Genomic DNA, 17,482 nt, shown 5'->3' with positions numbered 1-17,482 from the left:
AATAATTAAAACGATTGCAAATGGGCTAAGCTCACGATAAGCAGATTGCAACCGCAGAGCGATTGTAAATCAATGACTTATAAGCAAATAAGTCCGTTAGGGCTTAATGACCAGCGGCGGAAGCCGCTGAGCTGGGATTCGTCGACTGAAATGGTTCCATTATCAAAACGGTAGACGCCTATTCGGCAAGTCACTCACGATCGGTTAGACTCAATCTGCCTAAGTGTGCCATTGTTTGCGGAAAGCAGATCCGTTCGGGTTGAGATTGGGCTGTGTACGAGTGAGTGGATTGATTTACACGTTTCGCAAACAGCGGTAGAGCTACGCCTCCTTCGGCCGGGGGTAGTTTGAGCCATACAAAACTGAGCAAAATAGCTTGCAAGCCATTCTTTTTCAATGGTGCAAGAATATGGTGAAGTTCTAGACGGTGCTGCTGCCAGCCAGGACAGACTGTGAAAAAGTTAGTGAAAAAATAGTAAAAATGTGCTCGAAACAGGGATTCACCAGAAGTACGCTTAGCCAGGTGCTGTCGGCGTGCGTTAGTGAGTAGATACATTAGATGCCACCGTCTATTCGTTTATTGATAAACACTTAAAAACATTTAACTCGGGAAACCAGACACAACAATGATAATCCTTACAAAAAAAGGAGTTAGATATTAGCGTTGTGGATTGTTTTTTCGGACATTCGTTTTAATTTCTCTATTTATTTATCACTGTCTATTTTAAAAATGATCTGAAAAGTTTCATTTTTCTCAATGTACATATGTTACTAAGATGGTGATCAAAGTAACTTTAGACGATTATTGAAATATTTAGTGTACTTCTAATGAAAAGTAACAAAAACTTTTTTAATAATAAGTGATAACTAGAATTATTGTGAACCTTGTTTTCTCTTCATGGTTTTCTGTTGAATTTTAAAGAGTTCAAACATATAAAATAGATTTTTCAATAGACGAAAGAAATGGTAGAAGAAAGTAATGAAGTAAAATAGGAGGCGATAGGACATGAAGAGGAAAGAGTGAAAAATTAAATAAGGGCAGGGTCATTGAAGCAGCACTTAAGAGGTTTGTAGTTCGTTGCTTTTTACCAAACTAGGAGATCCGCGACTTGATTCAAACTATAATGGATGCCAATTATAATCGGACTCGAACTCAACTTATCAGGTAACCTATAAGTATAAACATAAGCAGCAAATCAACCGTTTTTACTGCACATTGCTGTATAATAGCATTTGAACTACATAGCTGTTGTAAATTGGCAATCAGTAATCAGCTGTGAATGAGCATTGTCAGCACTATGACAAAGTTAGCCGTGAAGGAGCCGCATATTTTGCCACAATAGCTTTTAAATAGCATTTAAGGTGACTTAATTGCCTGTTGGCTTATATAAGAACAGCTTTAATAACGCTTATTGATTAACTGGGTTTATTCCAACGACTTCGACTTGCCGATATTGAGATCCTTGAGACACAGATCACAATTTTTTATAAGTGTGGAATCGTAAAGGTCTAAGTTATTTGTCGTCATTTGTTGACGTCGTTATTTTCGTTCTCGACAATACACTCAGGAGCATATAATTCTTCGATTTTCTCTCTCTCTCTCCCTCTCTCTTTCCTTGTTATTGGCATTTTATGCTTTGAGACCACATTTGACAACGTTTTCAAGAGAATATCTGTTCTCGTTTCAAATAGTGGGATTTGTTCAAAAAATAACATTATTCCAATTTTCCGTTCACAGTTAACATTATCAACTTCGCTCATGGCACGGCACTTGGTTGGGTTTCGCCGTTTTTACCACTCCTACAGTCGGATGAATCTCCTCTGGATACGGGCCCGGTAACGGTTGATCAAGGATCATGGATTGGATCGATTCTGTGCCTGGGTTCGCTTGCTGGAGCTATTGTTTACGGGTACTTGACGGAAAAGATTGGCGTGAAAAAGTGCATACTTTTCACCGCAATTCCAAATATGGTACATGTTTTGCAAACTTTTCTTCGTACAATAGGAATGTTTAAACTAGTTCCAATGATTTTAGACCTTCTGGACTATGGTATACTTTGCCAACTCCGTTCATCAGCTGTATGTAGCACGATTTTTAGCTGGTATGGCCGGAGGAGGAATCATCGTCACTTTTCCATTATACATTGCGGACATTTCGGATAGCAAGTATATACTCCATATTCTAGAATTAATCAGATAACCAAATACATTTGCTTTACAGAATCCGCGGAGCTCTCGGGTCCCTACTGGCAGTGTCCGGAAATTCGGGAATTCTATTGATGTACATCGTCGGAGACATCCTTTCGTATCGTACAGTACCGGTGGTTATGGCGTTTCTTCCCATTTTATTCGTAATACTGATGAGCTTTATTCCTGAAACTCCTCAAACTCTGCTGAAACGCCGAAATCTAATGGAAGCCGAACGATCGCTTATGTTCTACCGTGGTGTTGGACCAGCCGAGAAAAAGTCGGTCGAGTTTGTGCAAGAGTTTGAACAATTGCAAAACTTCATTTTCGAAAGCAAATGTCAATCGAACGAACTGGCCTTTGCGGACTTCAGTAAGTTGCACCGCCTTATCTTAATTACAGTAACTCCAGTAAGTAACAATTTTAGCAACCGGTCCAGCACGGAAGGGCATTTTTATTGGTATTTTCCTGATGTTCCTCAATCAATTCTGCGGAGTGTTCGCCATCCAAACGTACGCTGTGTCCATTTTTGCCGAATCCGGTTCGACGATCAGTCCAGGGGCTTCCGCCATCATTATGGGCGGTATCCAAATAGTAGGCACCGTGTCGTCATTCTTTCTGGTAGATTTAGCCGGCAGAAAGCTACTGCTGTTGGTGTCCACTTTTGGTACGGGGCTGGGCCTGTCCTGTTTGGGATCGTACTCGTGGTTGAGGTATCAGGGGCTTAATTTGGACGAATACAATTGGATTCCGATCGGCAGTCTTTCGTTGACCGTTTTTCTGTTCTGTATTGGACTGTGTAATATTCCGTTTTTTGTGTTGCCCGAGATTTTGCCTGCCAAGGTAATATTTTTTCGAATTTCAAAACCAAACAATAATTTTCTTACTGTTATTGCAATTTACAGATCTGTAACGCTGGGAATATCATCAGTATGATATCGATCACAATTTTTTCTTTCATTACGTTGAAGGTTTGATTTAGTAAATTTTTTATGTTAGATTAAAATTTAAAATATTTCCTTTTGTAGATTCTACCGATTTTGATTGAAATGATTAATCTGTACGGAGCCGTTGCAATATTTGCAAGTACATGCTACTTGGGACTGATAGTGATAGCGCTCTTCATACCTGAAACGAAAGGAAAGAATCTCATTGCAACCGAAATAGCTTAAGCTTTGTTTACTTTTTGACCTGACATGTACGCAAGTCTTGTAAGTAGTAAATGTGTTCTGATTTCTAACGTGTACCTAATTATTATTTTTATGTTTTGACAGCTCTAAATTCGTGAGGAGTTTTTTCGTAAGACTGGATAAATTCTTTTCAGTCATAGTCTGTTCTGAGAAGTTTCTTGCGAACATACTGTAAATATCATCATCAATAACTAAACAGCATAGTAGTCTTTACTTGTTAAGCAGCTTACACTTTTTTTGTAAGTTATTTATATATTTATTATTTCTACTAATAAGGCTTATACAAATTTGAAAAAAAGTTTATGTCACCCCCCCCTTCAAAAATTTTCGAAATTTGAAGGGGCAAAAAAAAAAGTGCAATAATGTTGCATTCTTTAAGGGTAAGCAGATTTTTACAATTCAACGAGTTTACATCTCTAAATTACCCAATTCGTGCAAAGTTGAAGTAATTATCCAGTTAGTCTCGATCAACTATCCTACACCATCTTAGCTTTCTGATTCCTGCTACAGGTCACAGACGGCCATTGTGCTTAACCTTTAAGTCCCGATGTCGAAAATTGGGGTGCTTGGAATTAGACTTCTGACTCCATTTACTTTAAATTTTGTTCCATTTTAATTCCACTTGCTTCAAAAGAACCGAACTAGATTGAGGCATCAATCAATTAAACAATGTATTAGTGAAATTTCAATTAAACAATGTATTAGTGAAACTTTTGACGGAGATATTGCGAATTGCTGTGGGATTATGTTTTGCTGTCATAGGTAGTAGATAAGATTAAAATAATACAACAAATTACATACTCCGGAAACATCAGCTTTCGGTGCTTTCGCGGTTCCAAATTGATCGTTTTATTCCGTATTGTCCAAGTACCTACCCTAATTTTGGATGTAATGAACGAAAAACTTAAAGATACAATTTTTTACCATGCATTGGACGCATGCAGAAAGGATGTCACTGAACTGTTCGAAACTTTTCTGACTATTGTCATGTTGTGATTATCATTGGGATCAACGGTGGCCCCGACCATTACATCAAATCAAGTCATGTTAAGTTATATTGCTTTTTCATTGAGCTTTATCTGCTTCTGCTTTAAAAATGGAGTTTTAGTATGGAAATTTATGAAAGTGGAGTTAAATTGGAATAACACTTTCATTGCTAGGCAATCGAAACAGTCTGATCTTATAACAGGACATTGTCCAAACCGCTATCATCTGAAGCTTATGGGAAAACTGCAAGGTGATATATGTCGATTCTGTGGCACAGAAAAAAAAGACTCGGAACATATGTTATGCCGATGTCCTGCATTTTTCAATTAAAGATCAAGGTACTTCGATGGAGGGCTGTTAGAAGTCCTGATATTTGGAAAACAACTCCCAGCGCAGTACTGCACCTCATCCGAAGTGCAGCACCGGACTAGACGAATGCTATTAGTCAAACAATGACCATCGCTTCTGATAGTGGTGCGTTAGCATCCTTAATATATCAAAGATAAACACGTTATTGTTGAGAACCAGCATCAGCTGAGGAATGGGCGGATATTCGTATCATTAAAACGTTGACCAAGAAACAAGCGGTTTCAAACGTGAATGGCGTGATATTTTTTTCTTAAAAAATGTCGGTAGCATAGCACATACGCTCCAAGTAAAAAAGTTGTAGAGACCTAAATTGCCATTTTTACGAGAAGATTAGATTCCGGTACTATTTCGTGGCTACCGAGTTCTGAACTAGTAAGTGACACAGATTTGGATTATTATCCAAATCCGAGTGATATGCAAGTAAAAAGCAAAATTCAAATGAAGGTATACGTTTATGGCTCACTAAGGTGATCCTGTAGCACTCAACTATTTTCAAGATTCATCTCTGCCAGAATACTTACTTTAAGTGCCTGGATCAAAAAATTTTGAAAGTTGTTATTGGTTTGAACTAAAATTTAAGTACTGTACAACTTTTTTGTATTGAACTTTTATTAATCTGTAAAAATAAACACTGGTTTTTTCTCCTTTGTTTAGTTATTGAAGGTTTGATTTTATTATTTTTTTCTTGCCCCCCCCTTGAACAATATTTCGAGACCAGGACATAAACTTTTTTCCAAATTTGTATAAGCCTAACTAAACGTCATTATTACTTATCTGAACGAAGAAAGAATGTCTTTTTTCTGTCTTTTTCTCCACAAAACTATCAATAAATCAGAGAGGCTGTGTACAAGACACGACCGCCTATAGGTGACGCAGGACTACGTAAGTCTCTTTGTGGCGATAGTAGCATATATCCATGCATGTTATTCGCTATGAGTGCGAAACGGTGCTGTCACCTTCCCAAGTTTGTTCTATTTGTGAAGTCGGTGCACAGGTTTGTTAAAGAGTGAAAAGGATAGATAAAACTTTGCACAAAATCTTCACAAACTTTCCAAATGGCAGTTTCATGAGAGTACAAGAGATCGATTTGTGCTTACATAGCGAATAATATGGATTCTTCATGTATACATGCTACATGCAGCATATATAGGGTTTGTTGAGACTACAGTTTGAGAATATTCAATTATTTTCGAATGAATGTTAATAGTGCCTCAAATCTTATTTCAACATCAAACACTATTTAGTTAGACATCTATGTATTTGATGTGATGATATCAAAAACTTGTTCTTATAGAATGGTTTGGTTGTACTGCAGGTTGCGAAATCCAAATTTTTGCAAGTCAATAATTTTTTAGCGTTTTATTCATTCTCATGGTTGAAAGCTGCTAAATAAGTTAAAGTTGTTTGCAAAATGTTTTGTATTTTACTGCCTTATACTGAGTTAACGGTCAAATAAACATTAGCACCACTACGGATCCCTTCGGCCTTGTCTTCTCCATCATTTTCGAAAGAAATTAATGCTTAACTATTGAATAGTAAAGAATTGCAGGTAACTAACTGACGTAAAGCAGCAATTGAAACATTAAAAACTATTCTCGGATAAAAGAGTCGCTGATTTTCCTCATTCTGAGAATTGCTGCGTTACATCACATGCACAAATATCTCTTCAGCCGTGTTTACTTGTAAGACAATTCCGAAAAAATTCTTGCAGTACCTATTCGCGACTCCGAAAGCTATTTTAAATCCTATTCGCACTTACACGAAAAACCATTGTCAAAACTTACGTGAAAACAAAAGTAAAAATACTTTCTTCACTTTTTTCTCAAAAACCAAACAAATCCGGAGTGATTCGCGATAAGGGCGCAACTAACAAAGTGTAAACTATGAGGAATATCATTGTGATAATTTGCAAGTACATTTTCAAGCCTTAATTTAAATAAAAGTTACAAAAATTAAGTTTAAAGACATAAATTGTTGTAGAATAAATCAATCTTATAATTTCACAACAATACTGCATAAAATTTGTGCATTAAAGCTCAAAATCGAAGTTTTATAGTTGAACCCCTTGGAATGCGCCTCAAAGCATTTTGACAATGAGATTCGCACAGTCCTGTTTCGCCTTGTTTTGATTTTTCTATTTAGTTTCGCCTATTTACAATGCGCCTGTGTTTGGAAAACAACGCAGTTTCGCTCTTTACTATCGCCCTGTTTACAAAACGATTTGCAAATAAGCCTGTCACTTCATAACAATGCAAGGGGCTAAACTGCAAATTGTCTTTTGTGTTGATTAAACACTCTCTTCTATTGCCCATCACTAAAAACTTGTTTTAAATAATTCTAACGATTAAAACAGACGAAAGGATTCTTGCCAAGGATATTATCAGTCTTTTTAAGGCTTTTTAATGATTTGTTTACAATTTGCCAGTTGAACCCCAATCGCGAATCACTCCGGAAATATTCGCAACTTCGTAATCGCGAATTTGGATACAATCTGGCAAGAGGAAAGGATTGATGCTCACTTTTCTGTGATGTTTCACCTTTAGGACATCAATTTGGACTAGATTCAATATTTAAAAATAAACTAGGTTGAAAGGGAGAGGTAGTTTTCCCCTTTAATAAAATTGTTTACTTTCAGGACATTCAGGACTTGTAAAGAATCTTCGACCTATTGGGACGAGGGGGTTTTGTTCCTTCTTTTTCTAAACAAAAAGTAATCGAAATCACAGTAAACAAATGGTGTATTTAACTGTCGTCCCTGCCTGAGGAGCAAGGCGATCACAAAGATAATGTATGAGATAATTTGTCCTTGAAACTGCTCGGTAATTTTTACTAATTAGTGATTGAAAAAGTATGTTACAATAGAATTCACATAATAGTTATATCTTTTGACGTAGGACTACGTCTTACGGCAAGTTTTGAGATAGGGTGTCATTCCAAAAAATCGAAAAATGCAAGCGTCACAAAAAATGATAGGTTTTGAGCGCTAATAGCTCAGCGGTTTTCCAATCGATTTTCAATATTCTTACAGCAATCGATTGGAAAATCTTCTAAGAATTAACCCAAATGAAAAGTATGGATTCCTGATGTTGAACTATTGAAAAATTGAAAATAATGAACCTTTGTTTTACCAGAATTCTCGCTTCGTGATTGGTTGGAAGATTCTTTGCGATGATCTAAACCTATACCAATTTGATACCTGTGCTTGGGAAGTAAGCCAAAACAAGTGACAAAGTTTCCTCATTTCAACAAGATTTCTTAACACCGCGGTTAAACCTAGACCATTTTGATGTCCTTGCTTGGGAAGTACGCCAGAAAGAGTGACAAAGCTTCCTCGTGCCAACAGATTTCTTATGAACGCGATTAAATCTAGTCCAATTTGATGTCTGTGTTAGGGAAGTGTGCCAGAAAAAATGACACAAGTTCGTCGTCCCAACAGATCGCAATTTCTTTACTGCGAGACGATTAAACCTCGGCGAATTTGATATCCGTGTTGGAAAAATGTGCTACAGTTGTAGTGTTCGGTTATCATACGACTCTGTATGAATACGCATGCTTGCCGTTTCATTAGAAGTGTAGTGAAAAGATGTGCTGTTGATAAAATAGGATTGAATTGGTAAAATCCCTTCAACGTAGGGAATCATGGGTAATAAAAACAATCTTTAATTTCAGTAAGGTAGCAGGAAAGCAATAGTTTGTGTTCTTGATTTTGTTAAATTGTTTTCAAATGCACAATCTTTTGAGAATTGAACGTATGCAATGTTACTACTTTGACAAATGTTACATACAACGCATGTAGCATGTATATATGTTGCATATAGCATGTATACATGAAGAATCGAATGATTACAAGCATGAATACATGCTACTATCACCACAAAGAGACTTACGTGGTCCTGCGTCACCTATATATGCGGCCGTGTCTTGTACACAACCCCTCTGATTTTTTTATGAGTAGATCGGTATCTAAACCATGAAAATCCATTCATAATTGGCAGAGCTATTAGCATTCAAAATCTTTCATTCTTTCGTGACGCTGGTTTGAATCCAAATTTTGGATTGACACCCTGCGGTAAGACGTAGTTCTACGTCAAAACACGTGCAAATCATGATGACGTCTTTTCTTCGACCAACCAGGATGCGAGGATTTCTAGTTGGACAATGCTTCATTATTTTCAATGTTTCAATAGTGTACACTTACGAAATAATAGCGTTCTTCATTTCAGCCAATTCTTAGCAGATGTTCCGATCGATTGGTGCACAAATATCGAAAATCGATCGGAAAACCGCTAAGCTATTACTTGACCACTTTTCGAGAAAGATTTTTGGAAATTACTCCCTATACCAGCTATCTTCCTGAAAGACGTAGTCCTACGTCCAAATCAAAACCAGGCGAAACAGGGCTGTGCGAACCTCATTGTCAAAATGCGTTGAGGCTCATTCCAAGGGGTTAAACTATAAAACTTAGATTTTGAGCTTGAAAGCACAAATTTTATGCAGTATTGTTGTGAAATTATAAGATTGATTTATTCTACGCCAATTTATGCCTTTAAACTCGATTTTTGTAACTTTTATTTAAATTATAACTTGAAAATGTACTTGCAAATTATCACAATGATATTCCTCATTGTTTACACTTTGCTAGTTGCGCCCTTATAGCGAATCACTCCGGAATATATCAATTTGATCCACTGATAAAAATAGCTCGAATCGATTGAGAAATGACCAGGCTTCATTCTCGGGTTTTTGCTCAGTAGATGCTCAATTGACTACAGCGCCTCAACTAAACAGAATTCGAAAAAGTAGTGTAAAGGGCGATTATGGAGCTAATTATTATCTACACTATTGTTGAAGAAAGTATAGTTCTATCTTTTGTATTTACGGTGCTATGGGGCTGCTACCCCGTTGGTAGCAAAAAGAGCGCTCATTTGGCTACCAACGGGGGTAGCAATCGCATAGCGCCGTAAATACAAAAGATAGAACTATACTTACTTCAACAATAGTGTAGATAATAATAAGCTCTACAATCGCCCTTTACACTACTTTTTCGAATTCTATTTAGTTGAGGCGCTGTAGTCAATTGAGCATCTACTGAGCAAAAAACGGAGAATGAAGCCTGGAAATGACTGACTTATTACCGTTTAGCATTGGCGATTTTCTAACCGCGACGACAAATTTATAGATTGTCCTTTTATTCGGTGAAACGAACGATGCTGTCCAGTAAAACTTGATGCCAGCAGCGGACAATCACTAGAGGGCCTAATTTTTTATAATATAGTGTATATTTTAGATAGCATATTGTAGGGTTTAAGAATTAAAGGCGTCAAGTTAACCGGGACAGCATCATATACATAAATTGGAAAGAAAGATTACGAATTACGAATGTAGATACAATCCGGTAATTCTGGACTTATTTCAAATGTTCAACAGTGTTGCACAAATTTATAATGTTTGTTAGATGAGGTCGAGATTACATTTTGCAACCATATGTCTCAGTTTCTATCACGCATCCATTGTTGATTGACGGTAAATACATCGCATTTTGAAAAGTTTTCCGTCACTTGTAGCACAAGCAAAGTGTAAACAATGAGGAATATCATTGTGATAATATGCAAGTACATTTTCAAGTCATAATTTAAATAAAAGTTACAAAAATCGAGTTTAAAGACATAAATTGGTATAGAATAAATCAATCTTATAATTTCACAATAATACTGCATAAAATTTATGCTTTCAAGCTCAAAATCTAAGTTTTACAGTTTAACCCCTTGGAATGAGCCTCAAAGCACCACTCCGGAATATCAATTTGATCCACTGATAAAAATAGCTCGAATCAATGGAGATATGACTGACTTATTATCGTTTAGCATTGGCAATTTTCTAACCGCGACGACAAATACGTAGATTGTCCTTTTATTCGATGAAACGATGCTGTCCAGTAAAACTTGATGCCAGCGCACAATCATTAGAGTGCCTTATTAGTTATAGTATAGAGTATATGGTAGATAGCATATTGTAGTATTTAAGAACTAAAGGCGTCGAGTTAACCCGGACAGCATCAAATACCATAAATTGGAAAACAAGATTACGAATTACAAATGTAGATACAATCCGGTAATTCTGGACATTTTTCAAATGTTCAACAGTGTTACACAAATTTATAATTTTAGTTAGATAAGGTCGAGATTCCACTTTGCAATCATTTGTATCAGTTTCTATCACGCATCCTTTGTTGATTGACGGTAAATAGATCGCATTTTGAAAAGTTTTCCGTCACTTGTAACACAAGGGAACGTTAGATAACTGGCTGGAAACTCGACACCAGTTGAAAAACGGTGTGAGTTTATTGACTTCAAAACACTCAACACTTTAACACTGACACGCCGCTTTTCAGTTATTTTTATAGTTGACAGTGATACATCCGAAAGTAAGTAAAGAATTCCATCGCTAGTCTTTGAGTACAGTTCTATTGCAGAGAATCAACCTTTTCAGACTCCCACGCGAAAATTATTAGCATAATTATTTTTGCGTTTATCAATTTGAACCATCAGTTTTTTGTTATTGCTTCCCCGCTGCACCACTCCTTGCTTGACAAGCACATGTTCAATGTATTTGGTAAGTACAGGAAAATTATTAAAATATGAATTTGCGTAGGACTCGTAAAATTGCTGCAAGGCACAATACTACACACTGAAGAGACTAGTGATGGAATTCTTTACTTACTTTCGGATGTATCACTGTCAACTATAAAAATAACTGAAAAGCGGCGTGTCAGTGTTAAAGTGTTGAGTGTTTTGAAGTCAATAAACTCACACCGTTTTTCAACTGGTGTCGAATTTCCAGCCAGTTATCTAACGTTCCCTTGTGTTACAAGTGACGGAAAACTTTTCAAAATGCGATCTATTTACCGTCAATCAACAAAGGATGCGTGATAAAAACTGATACATATGGTTGCAAAGTGTAATCTCGAGCTCATCTAACAAACATTATAAATTTGTGTAACACTGTTGAACATTTAAAATATGTCCAGAATTACCGGTGTTGGCGTGCCCCCATGCCAACGCACCGCCACCGTACATCAACACTGTCGCAACGCATTCCGTAACGCAGTTACGAGTCTTCTTCTACACCCGTGTAAATACTCACTGGTGCACATTCGAGCTAGGTGTCATCGCTGTCAGTCCAATAAATAAACAAATCATTAAGCATCGACAGTTCCTTACAATGAGTATTCAAAATTGATATCTGCAAGTGAACAGTGGTATTTATAACTGCAGCCAATATATCCCTAAGTTATAATTAAAATCATAAACTATTGCCAATCTTATATGCAAGCGGTAAAGTGAAAACTAGCTTAAATCTACTTATTTACTTAAATGTACAACTTAAGTAAACTTAGCCTAATTATTTACTCTAGGTGCCTAAGTGTATTCATGAGCATAACTCTAACTAAAACTACCATAGTGATTTCTTACACACTAGTGCTACGGTAAATTATATTATAACATGCAACTTACAATAAGGTTAAAATTTGGTTAAAATCGAATATTTATAGTACGGCAGACGTTCTAACGGCTGGATCCATTCTGTTATACGGTAGACTGAGTAGAAAGCGGGACTAAACGTAAGTTCCATTTATTGCCTATTTGTTCATGCTAAATCAATTCAATTATTTGCAATCTATCACTGATAATTATAATTAGTTAACTAAGATTTCTGCATACATATTGCAGGAGAATAATAATCATCCCACTGAGTAAACGGTTGTGTCTTCTTTCTGCGGGAGATTATTATTTCGGAAAATAACCCCTTCGATCCCGTTGGCAATTTCCAACAACCGGATTGTATCTACATTCGTAATCTTTCTTTCCAATTTATTTATATGATGCTGTCCCGGTTAACTTGACGCCTTTAATTCTTAAACCCTACAATATGCTATCTAAAATATACACTATACTATAACTAATTGGCCCCTTTAATGATTGTGCGCTGGCATCAAGTTTTACTGGACAGCATCGTTTCATCGAATAAAAGGACAATCTACATATTTGTCGTCGCGGTTAGAAAATTCAATTTGATCCACTGATAAAAATAGCACGAATTAATTGAGAAATGACTGACTTATTACCGTTTAGAATTGGCGATTTTCTAACCGCGACGACAAATTTGTAGATTGTCCTTTTATTCGGTGAAACGAACGATGCTGTCCAGTTAAACTTGACGCCAGCAGTGGACAATCATTAGAGGGCCTAATTAGTTATAATATAGTGTATATTTTAGATAGCATATTGTAGTATTTAAGAATTAAAGGCGTCAAGTTAACCGGGATAGCATCATATACATAAATTGGAAAGAAAGATTACGAATTACGAACGTAGATACAATCCGATAATTCTGGACATTTTTCAAATGTTCAACAGTGTTACACAAATTTATAATGTTTGTTAGATGAGGTCGAGATTACATTTTGCAACCATATGTCTCAGTTTCTATCACGCATCTTTTGTTAATTGACGGTAAATACATCGCATTTTGAAAAGTTTTCCGTCACTTGTACCACAAGGGAACGTTAGATAACTGGCTGAAAACTAGACACCAACGGTGTACGTTTATTGGCTTCACAACACTCAACACTTTAACACTGACACGCCGCTTTTCAGTTATTTTTATAGTTGACAGTAATACATCCGAAAGTAAGTAAAGAATTCCATCGCTAGTCTTTGAGTACTGTTCTATTGCAGAGAATCAACCTTTTTAGACTCCCACGCGAAAATTATTAGCGTAATTATTTTTGCGTTTAGCAATTTGAATCATCAGTTTTTTTTGTTATTGCTTCCCCACTGCACCACTCCTTGCTTGACAAGCATATTTTCAATGTATTTGGTAAGTACAGGAAAATTATTATTGAAATATGAATTTGCGCAGGACTCGTAAAATTGCTGCAAGGCACAATACACAAAGAAGTTTTCTGTATCATGTCACAGGCTCGAACGTTCCCGCTGCTACGGTTTCAAACAAGACTTCAGTTTAGTGGATGGAAAAATTTGTAATTCAGCAATACTACGCACACCTACCAAAAGCGTAAACGAAGATGCATTCATGTTAAGATTGTCAACTCTACATGTATTTCCTCCACTTTTCGATTTCCAAGCGATACAACAAGTGGAGGAAATACATGTAGAGTTGACAATTTAAATTTGAATGCATTCGTTTACGGTTTGGGCAGGTGTTGCACAGTATTGTTGAATTACAAATTTATCCGTCCACCATAGTCATATGTAATTTGCAAGCGCTTGCTACATTTCGGTTGTCGCAAGCAACGTACGTTGGCAAGTTTTTAATTTGGCCGTTGACATAATTTATTTTCTGAACCGATACTTCTGATGTTTCCTGTATCAGTCGATTGCTAACCGGTCGGCAACACATTTGAAGATGGTCGGGGATTATACATAAAGTTCGTTCGAAATCAATTTCTACGATCGGTTTTATCATTTGAACATTTAACCTAGACGAACTTGATGTCCTGAAAGCAAACCATTAACGAGAAGAGCGCTTCCACCGCTTCCCTCCTACTAGGTATATTTATATAGGTAATGAAATAATTAATTCAAAACTGAAGTCTTGTTTGAAAACGTAGCAGCGGGAATATTCGAGCCTGTGACGTGATGGGGAAATCTTCAGTGTGTATTGTGCTTTGCAGCAATTTTACGAGTCCTACGCAAATTCATATTTTAATAATAATTTTCCTGTACTTACCAAATACATTGAGAATATGCTTGTCAAGCAAAAAGTGGTGCAGTGGGGAAGCAATAACAAAAAACTGATGGTAAAAATTGCTAAACGCAAAAATAATCACGCTAATAATTTTCGCATGGGAGTCTGAAAAAGTTGATTCTCTGCAAAAGAACTGTACCCAAAGACTAGCGATGGAATTCTTTATTTACTTTCGGATGTATTACTGTCAAGTATAAAAATAACAGTAAAGCGACGTGTCAATGTTGAAGTGTTGAGTGTTTTGAAGTCAATAAACGTACACCGTTTTTCAACTGGTGTCTAGTTTCCAGCCAGTTATCTAACGTTCCCTTGTGCTACAAGTGACGGAAAACTTTTCAAAATGCGATGTTTTTACCGTCAATCAACAAAGGATGCGTGATAGAACCTGATACAAATGATTGCAAAGTGTAATCTCGACCTCATCTAACAAACATTATAAATTTGTGTAACACCGTGTGAATTACCGGATTGTATCTATATTCGTAATTCGTAATCTTGCTTTCCAATTTATGTATATGATGCTGTCCCGGTTAACTTGACGCCTTTAATTCCTAAATACTACAATATGCTATCTAAAATATACACTATACTATAACTAATTGTGCCCTCTAATGGTTGTGCGCTACTGGCATCAAGTTTTACTGGACAGCATCGTTTCGCCGAATTAAAGGACATTCTACAAATTTGTCGTCGCGGTTAGAAAATCTCTAATCCTAAACGGTAATAAGTCAGTTATTTCTCAATTAATTCGAACTATTTTTTAAGGCTGTGCGAGATCTCGCGAAATTGTGTCTTTACCGAAATCGAACGAAACTGGACGAAATTAGACCATAAATTCAACTGTAATTGAATGGTGATCTACTATAAAATCTTTATGATGATTTTCGTACGATTTCGTTGAATTTCGGTAATTGTTGACACAAGAGGGATTGTCATTCTTTCAGGCGCACTTCCCAAGCAAGGACATCAATGGTTTAGGTTTAATCGCGGTGTTAAGAAACCTTGTTGACAAGAGGGACTCACTAGTTTTGGCTTACTTCTCAAGCACAGATATCAAATTGGTATTCGCGTTGACGGCATTAAACGATCTCTTGCACACTCATAGAAATACGTGTAGGTGAAAATCTGGCAAAATGTTTCGATCTCTTGCTCTCTTTAAGAAATTCCTATTCCGCTTCACCCCTACAGTAAACTTTGGGAGGCGGCAGCAGCTTACGTTCGTCAACGCGAATAGGTTTAGGTCATCGTAAAGAATCTTCCAACCAATCGCGAAGCGAGGATTTCCAGTTGGATAATGCTTCATTATTTTCAATTCTTCAATAGTACGTACTTTAAAAGCAATAGATTTCATTATTGGTGTGGATGCGTAGATGTTCCGATCAATTGGCGTAAAAATATTTAAAATCGACCTGGAAACCACCATGCTATTAGCGATCAAAATCTTTCATTTTTCGTGATGCTCGCATTTCTTGATTTTTTGGAATGACACCTTATCCCAAACCTTGCCATAAGACGTAGTCAAAAATCAGAGGGGTTGTGCACAAGACACGACCGCATAGGTGACGTAGGACCACGTAAGTCTCTATGTAGCGATAGTAGGATGTATCCATGTATGTAATAATACGATTCTTCATATATACAAGCTACATACGTAACGTTTCTCAAAGTAGAAACATTGTATACATTCAATCCTCAACCGCTTTTGGAGTTCTATCCATGAATTGATTGAATATCTATACCTATAAAAAAGGATTTCTGTCTGTCTGTCTGTCTGTCTGTCTGTCTGTCTGTCCGTATGTTCCTTATAGAATCGAAAACTACTGAACCAATCGGCGTGAAAATTTGCATGTAGAGGTTTTTGGGGCCATGAAAGATTTTAGTGATGGTTAGAGACCCCTCCCCCCACTAAGAGGGGGGGCTCCCATACAAATGAAACACATTTTCATAACTCGAGAACTAACTAATTTCTGCATAACTCGAGAACTAATCAAGCAAATGGAACCAAATTTAGCATGTGAGTTTTTTTGCAGGCAAGAATATTTTCCATGGTGAATTAGGACCCCTCCCCACTTTAAGAGGGTGGGCTTCCATACAAATGAAATGCAAATTTTCTCATAGCTCGAGAACCAGTCAAGCCAATGGAACCAAATTTGGCATGTGGGTGTTTTTGGAGACAAGAATGTTTTCTATGGTGAATTGAAACCTCTCCCCGCTTCAGGAGGGGGGCTCCTATACAAATGAAATTGTATTGTATCGCGTTATGGTCAACTGAGAATTGGTGTTCCGCAAAATGATATTCGGCGAAATGGTTTGTAATGATAGCGAATATTTAAATGCTATTCGCTTTATTTTATCAGGCTAAGCAATGGGGGGGAATTGTTTTCTACTTCACTGTGAGGAAAATTTGTATATTAAAACACCCATGAACTTCCCAGACATTTGCAAAACTCAAGATTGTGACAAAGGTCTTCCGAGATTCAGGATTTATATACAACACAGTTTAATTTGTGGCAATACGAAGTTTGTCGGGTGGCTAGTATCGTATATATTTCTGTTATCCGTGCTAGGGAAGCACTGACAAGGGAAAGCAAAAATATGAAAATAATTCAATTTTTCATGGCCCGCATTGAAAATCAATAGTTTTATGTATTTTCAATATTTTCAATCGATTTTCCGATCAATTGGTGTAAATATCTTGGAAATCTATTGAAAATTGACTGGATTATAAGTCGAAGCGAGAAAACGCGTTTCTACTTTGATGACGTCATTTCCAACAACCAATCACGAAGCGAGAATTCTGGTAAAACATAGATTCATTATTTTCAATTTTTCAATAGTTCAACATCAAGAATCCATACTTTACTTCATTTGGGCCAATTCTTAGAAGATTTTCCAATCGATTGGAGTAAGAATATTGAAAATCGATCGGAAAACCGCTGAGCTATTAGCGCTCAAAACCTATCATTTTTCGTGACGCT

At 36.7% G+C, this 17,482-nt stretch overlaps 1 protein-coding gene across 1 annotated transcript; it reads left to right on the top strand.

Annotated features, from left to right (window-relative positions):
- Positions 1–481: 481 nt before the first annotated feature.
- Positions 482–3,359, top strand: LOC128740499 (facilitated trehalose transporter Tret1-like). Its single transcript, XM_053836042.1, has 7 exons — positions 482–542; positions 1,739–1,971; positions 2,036–2,166; positions 2,222–2,559; positions 2,615–3,030; positions 3,093–3,158; positions 3,216–3,359. The coding sequence occupies exons 1-7, from the start codon at positions 482–484 to the stop codon at positions 3,357–3,359; spliced, it is 1,389 nt and encodes a 462-aa protein (XP_053692017.1).
- The last annotated feature ends 14,123 nt before the right edge of the window (positions 3,360–17,482 follow it).

The sequence above is a fragment of the Sabethes cyaneus genome, chromosome 3 (genome assembly GCF_943734655.1).
Source record: "Sabethes cyaneus chromosome 3, idSabCyanKW18_F2, whole genome shotgun sequence".
In the NCBI taxonomy this organism is placed as follows: Eukaryota; Metazoa; Arthropoda; class Insecta; order Diptera; family Culicidae; genus Sabethes; species Sabethes cyaneus.
The sequence above is the reverse complement of the archived record's forward strand: the minus strand, read 5'-3'. Positions and strand labels throughout refer to the sequence as shown.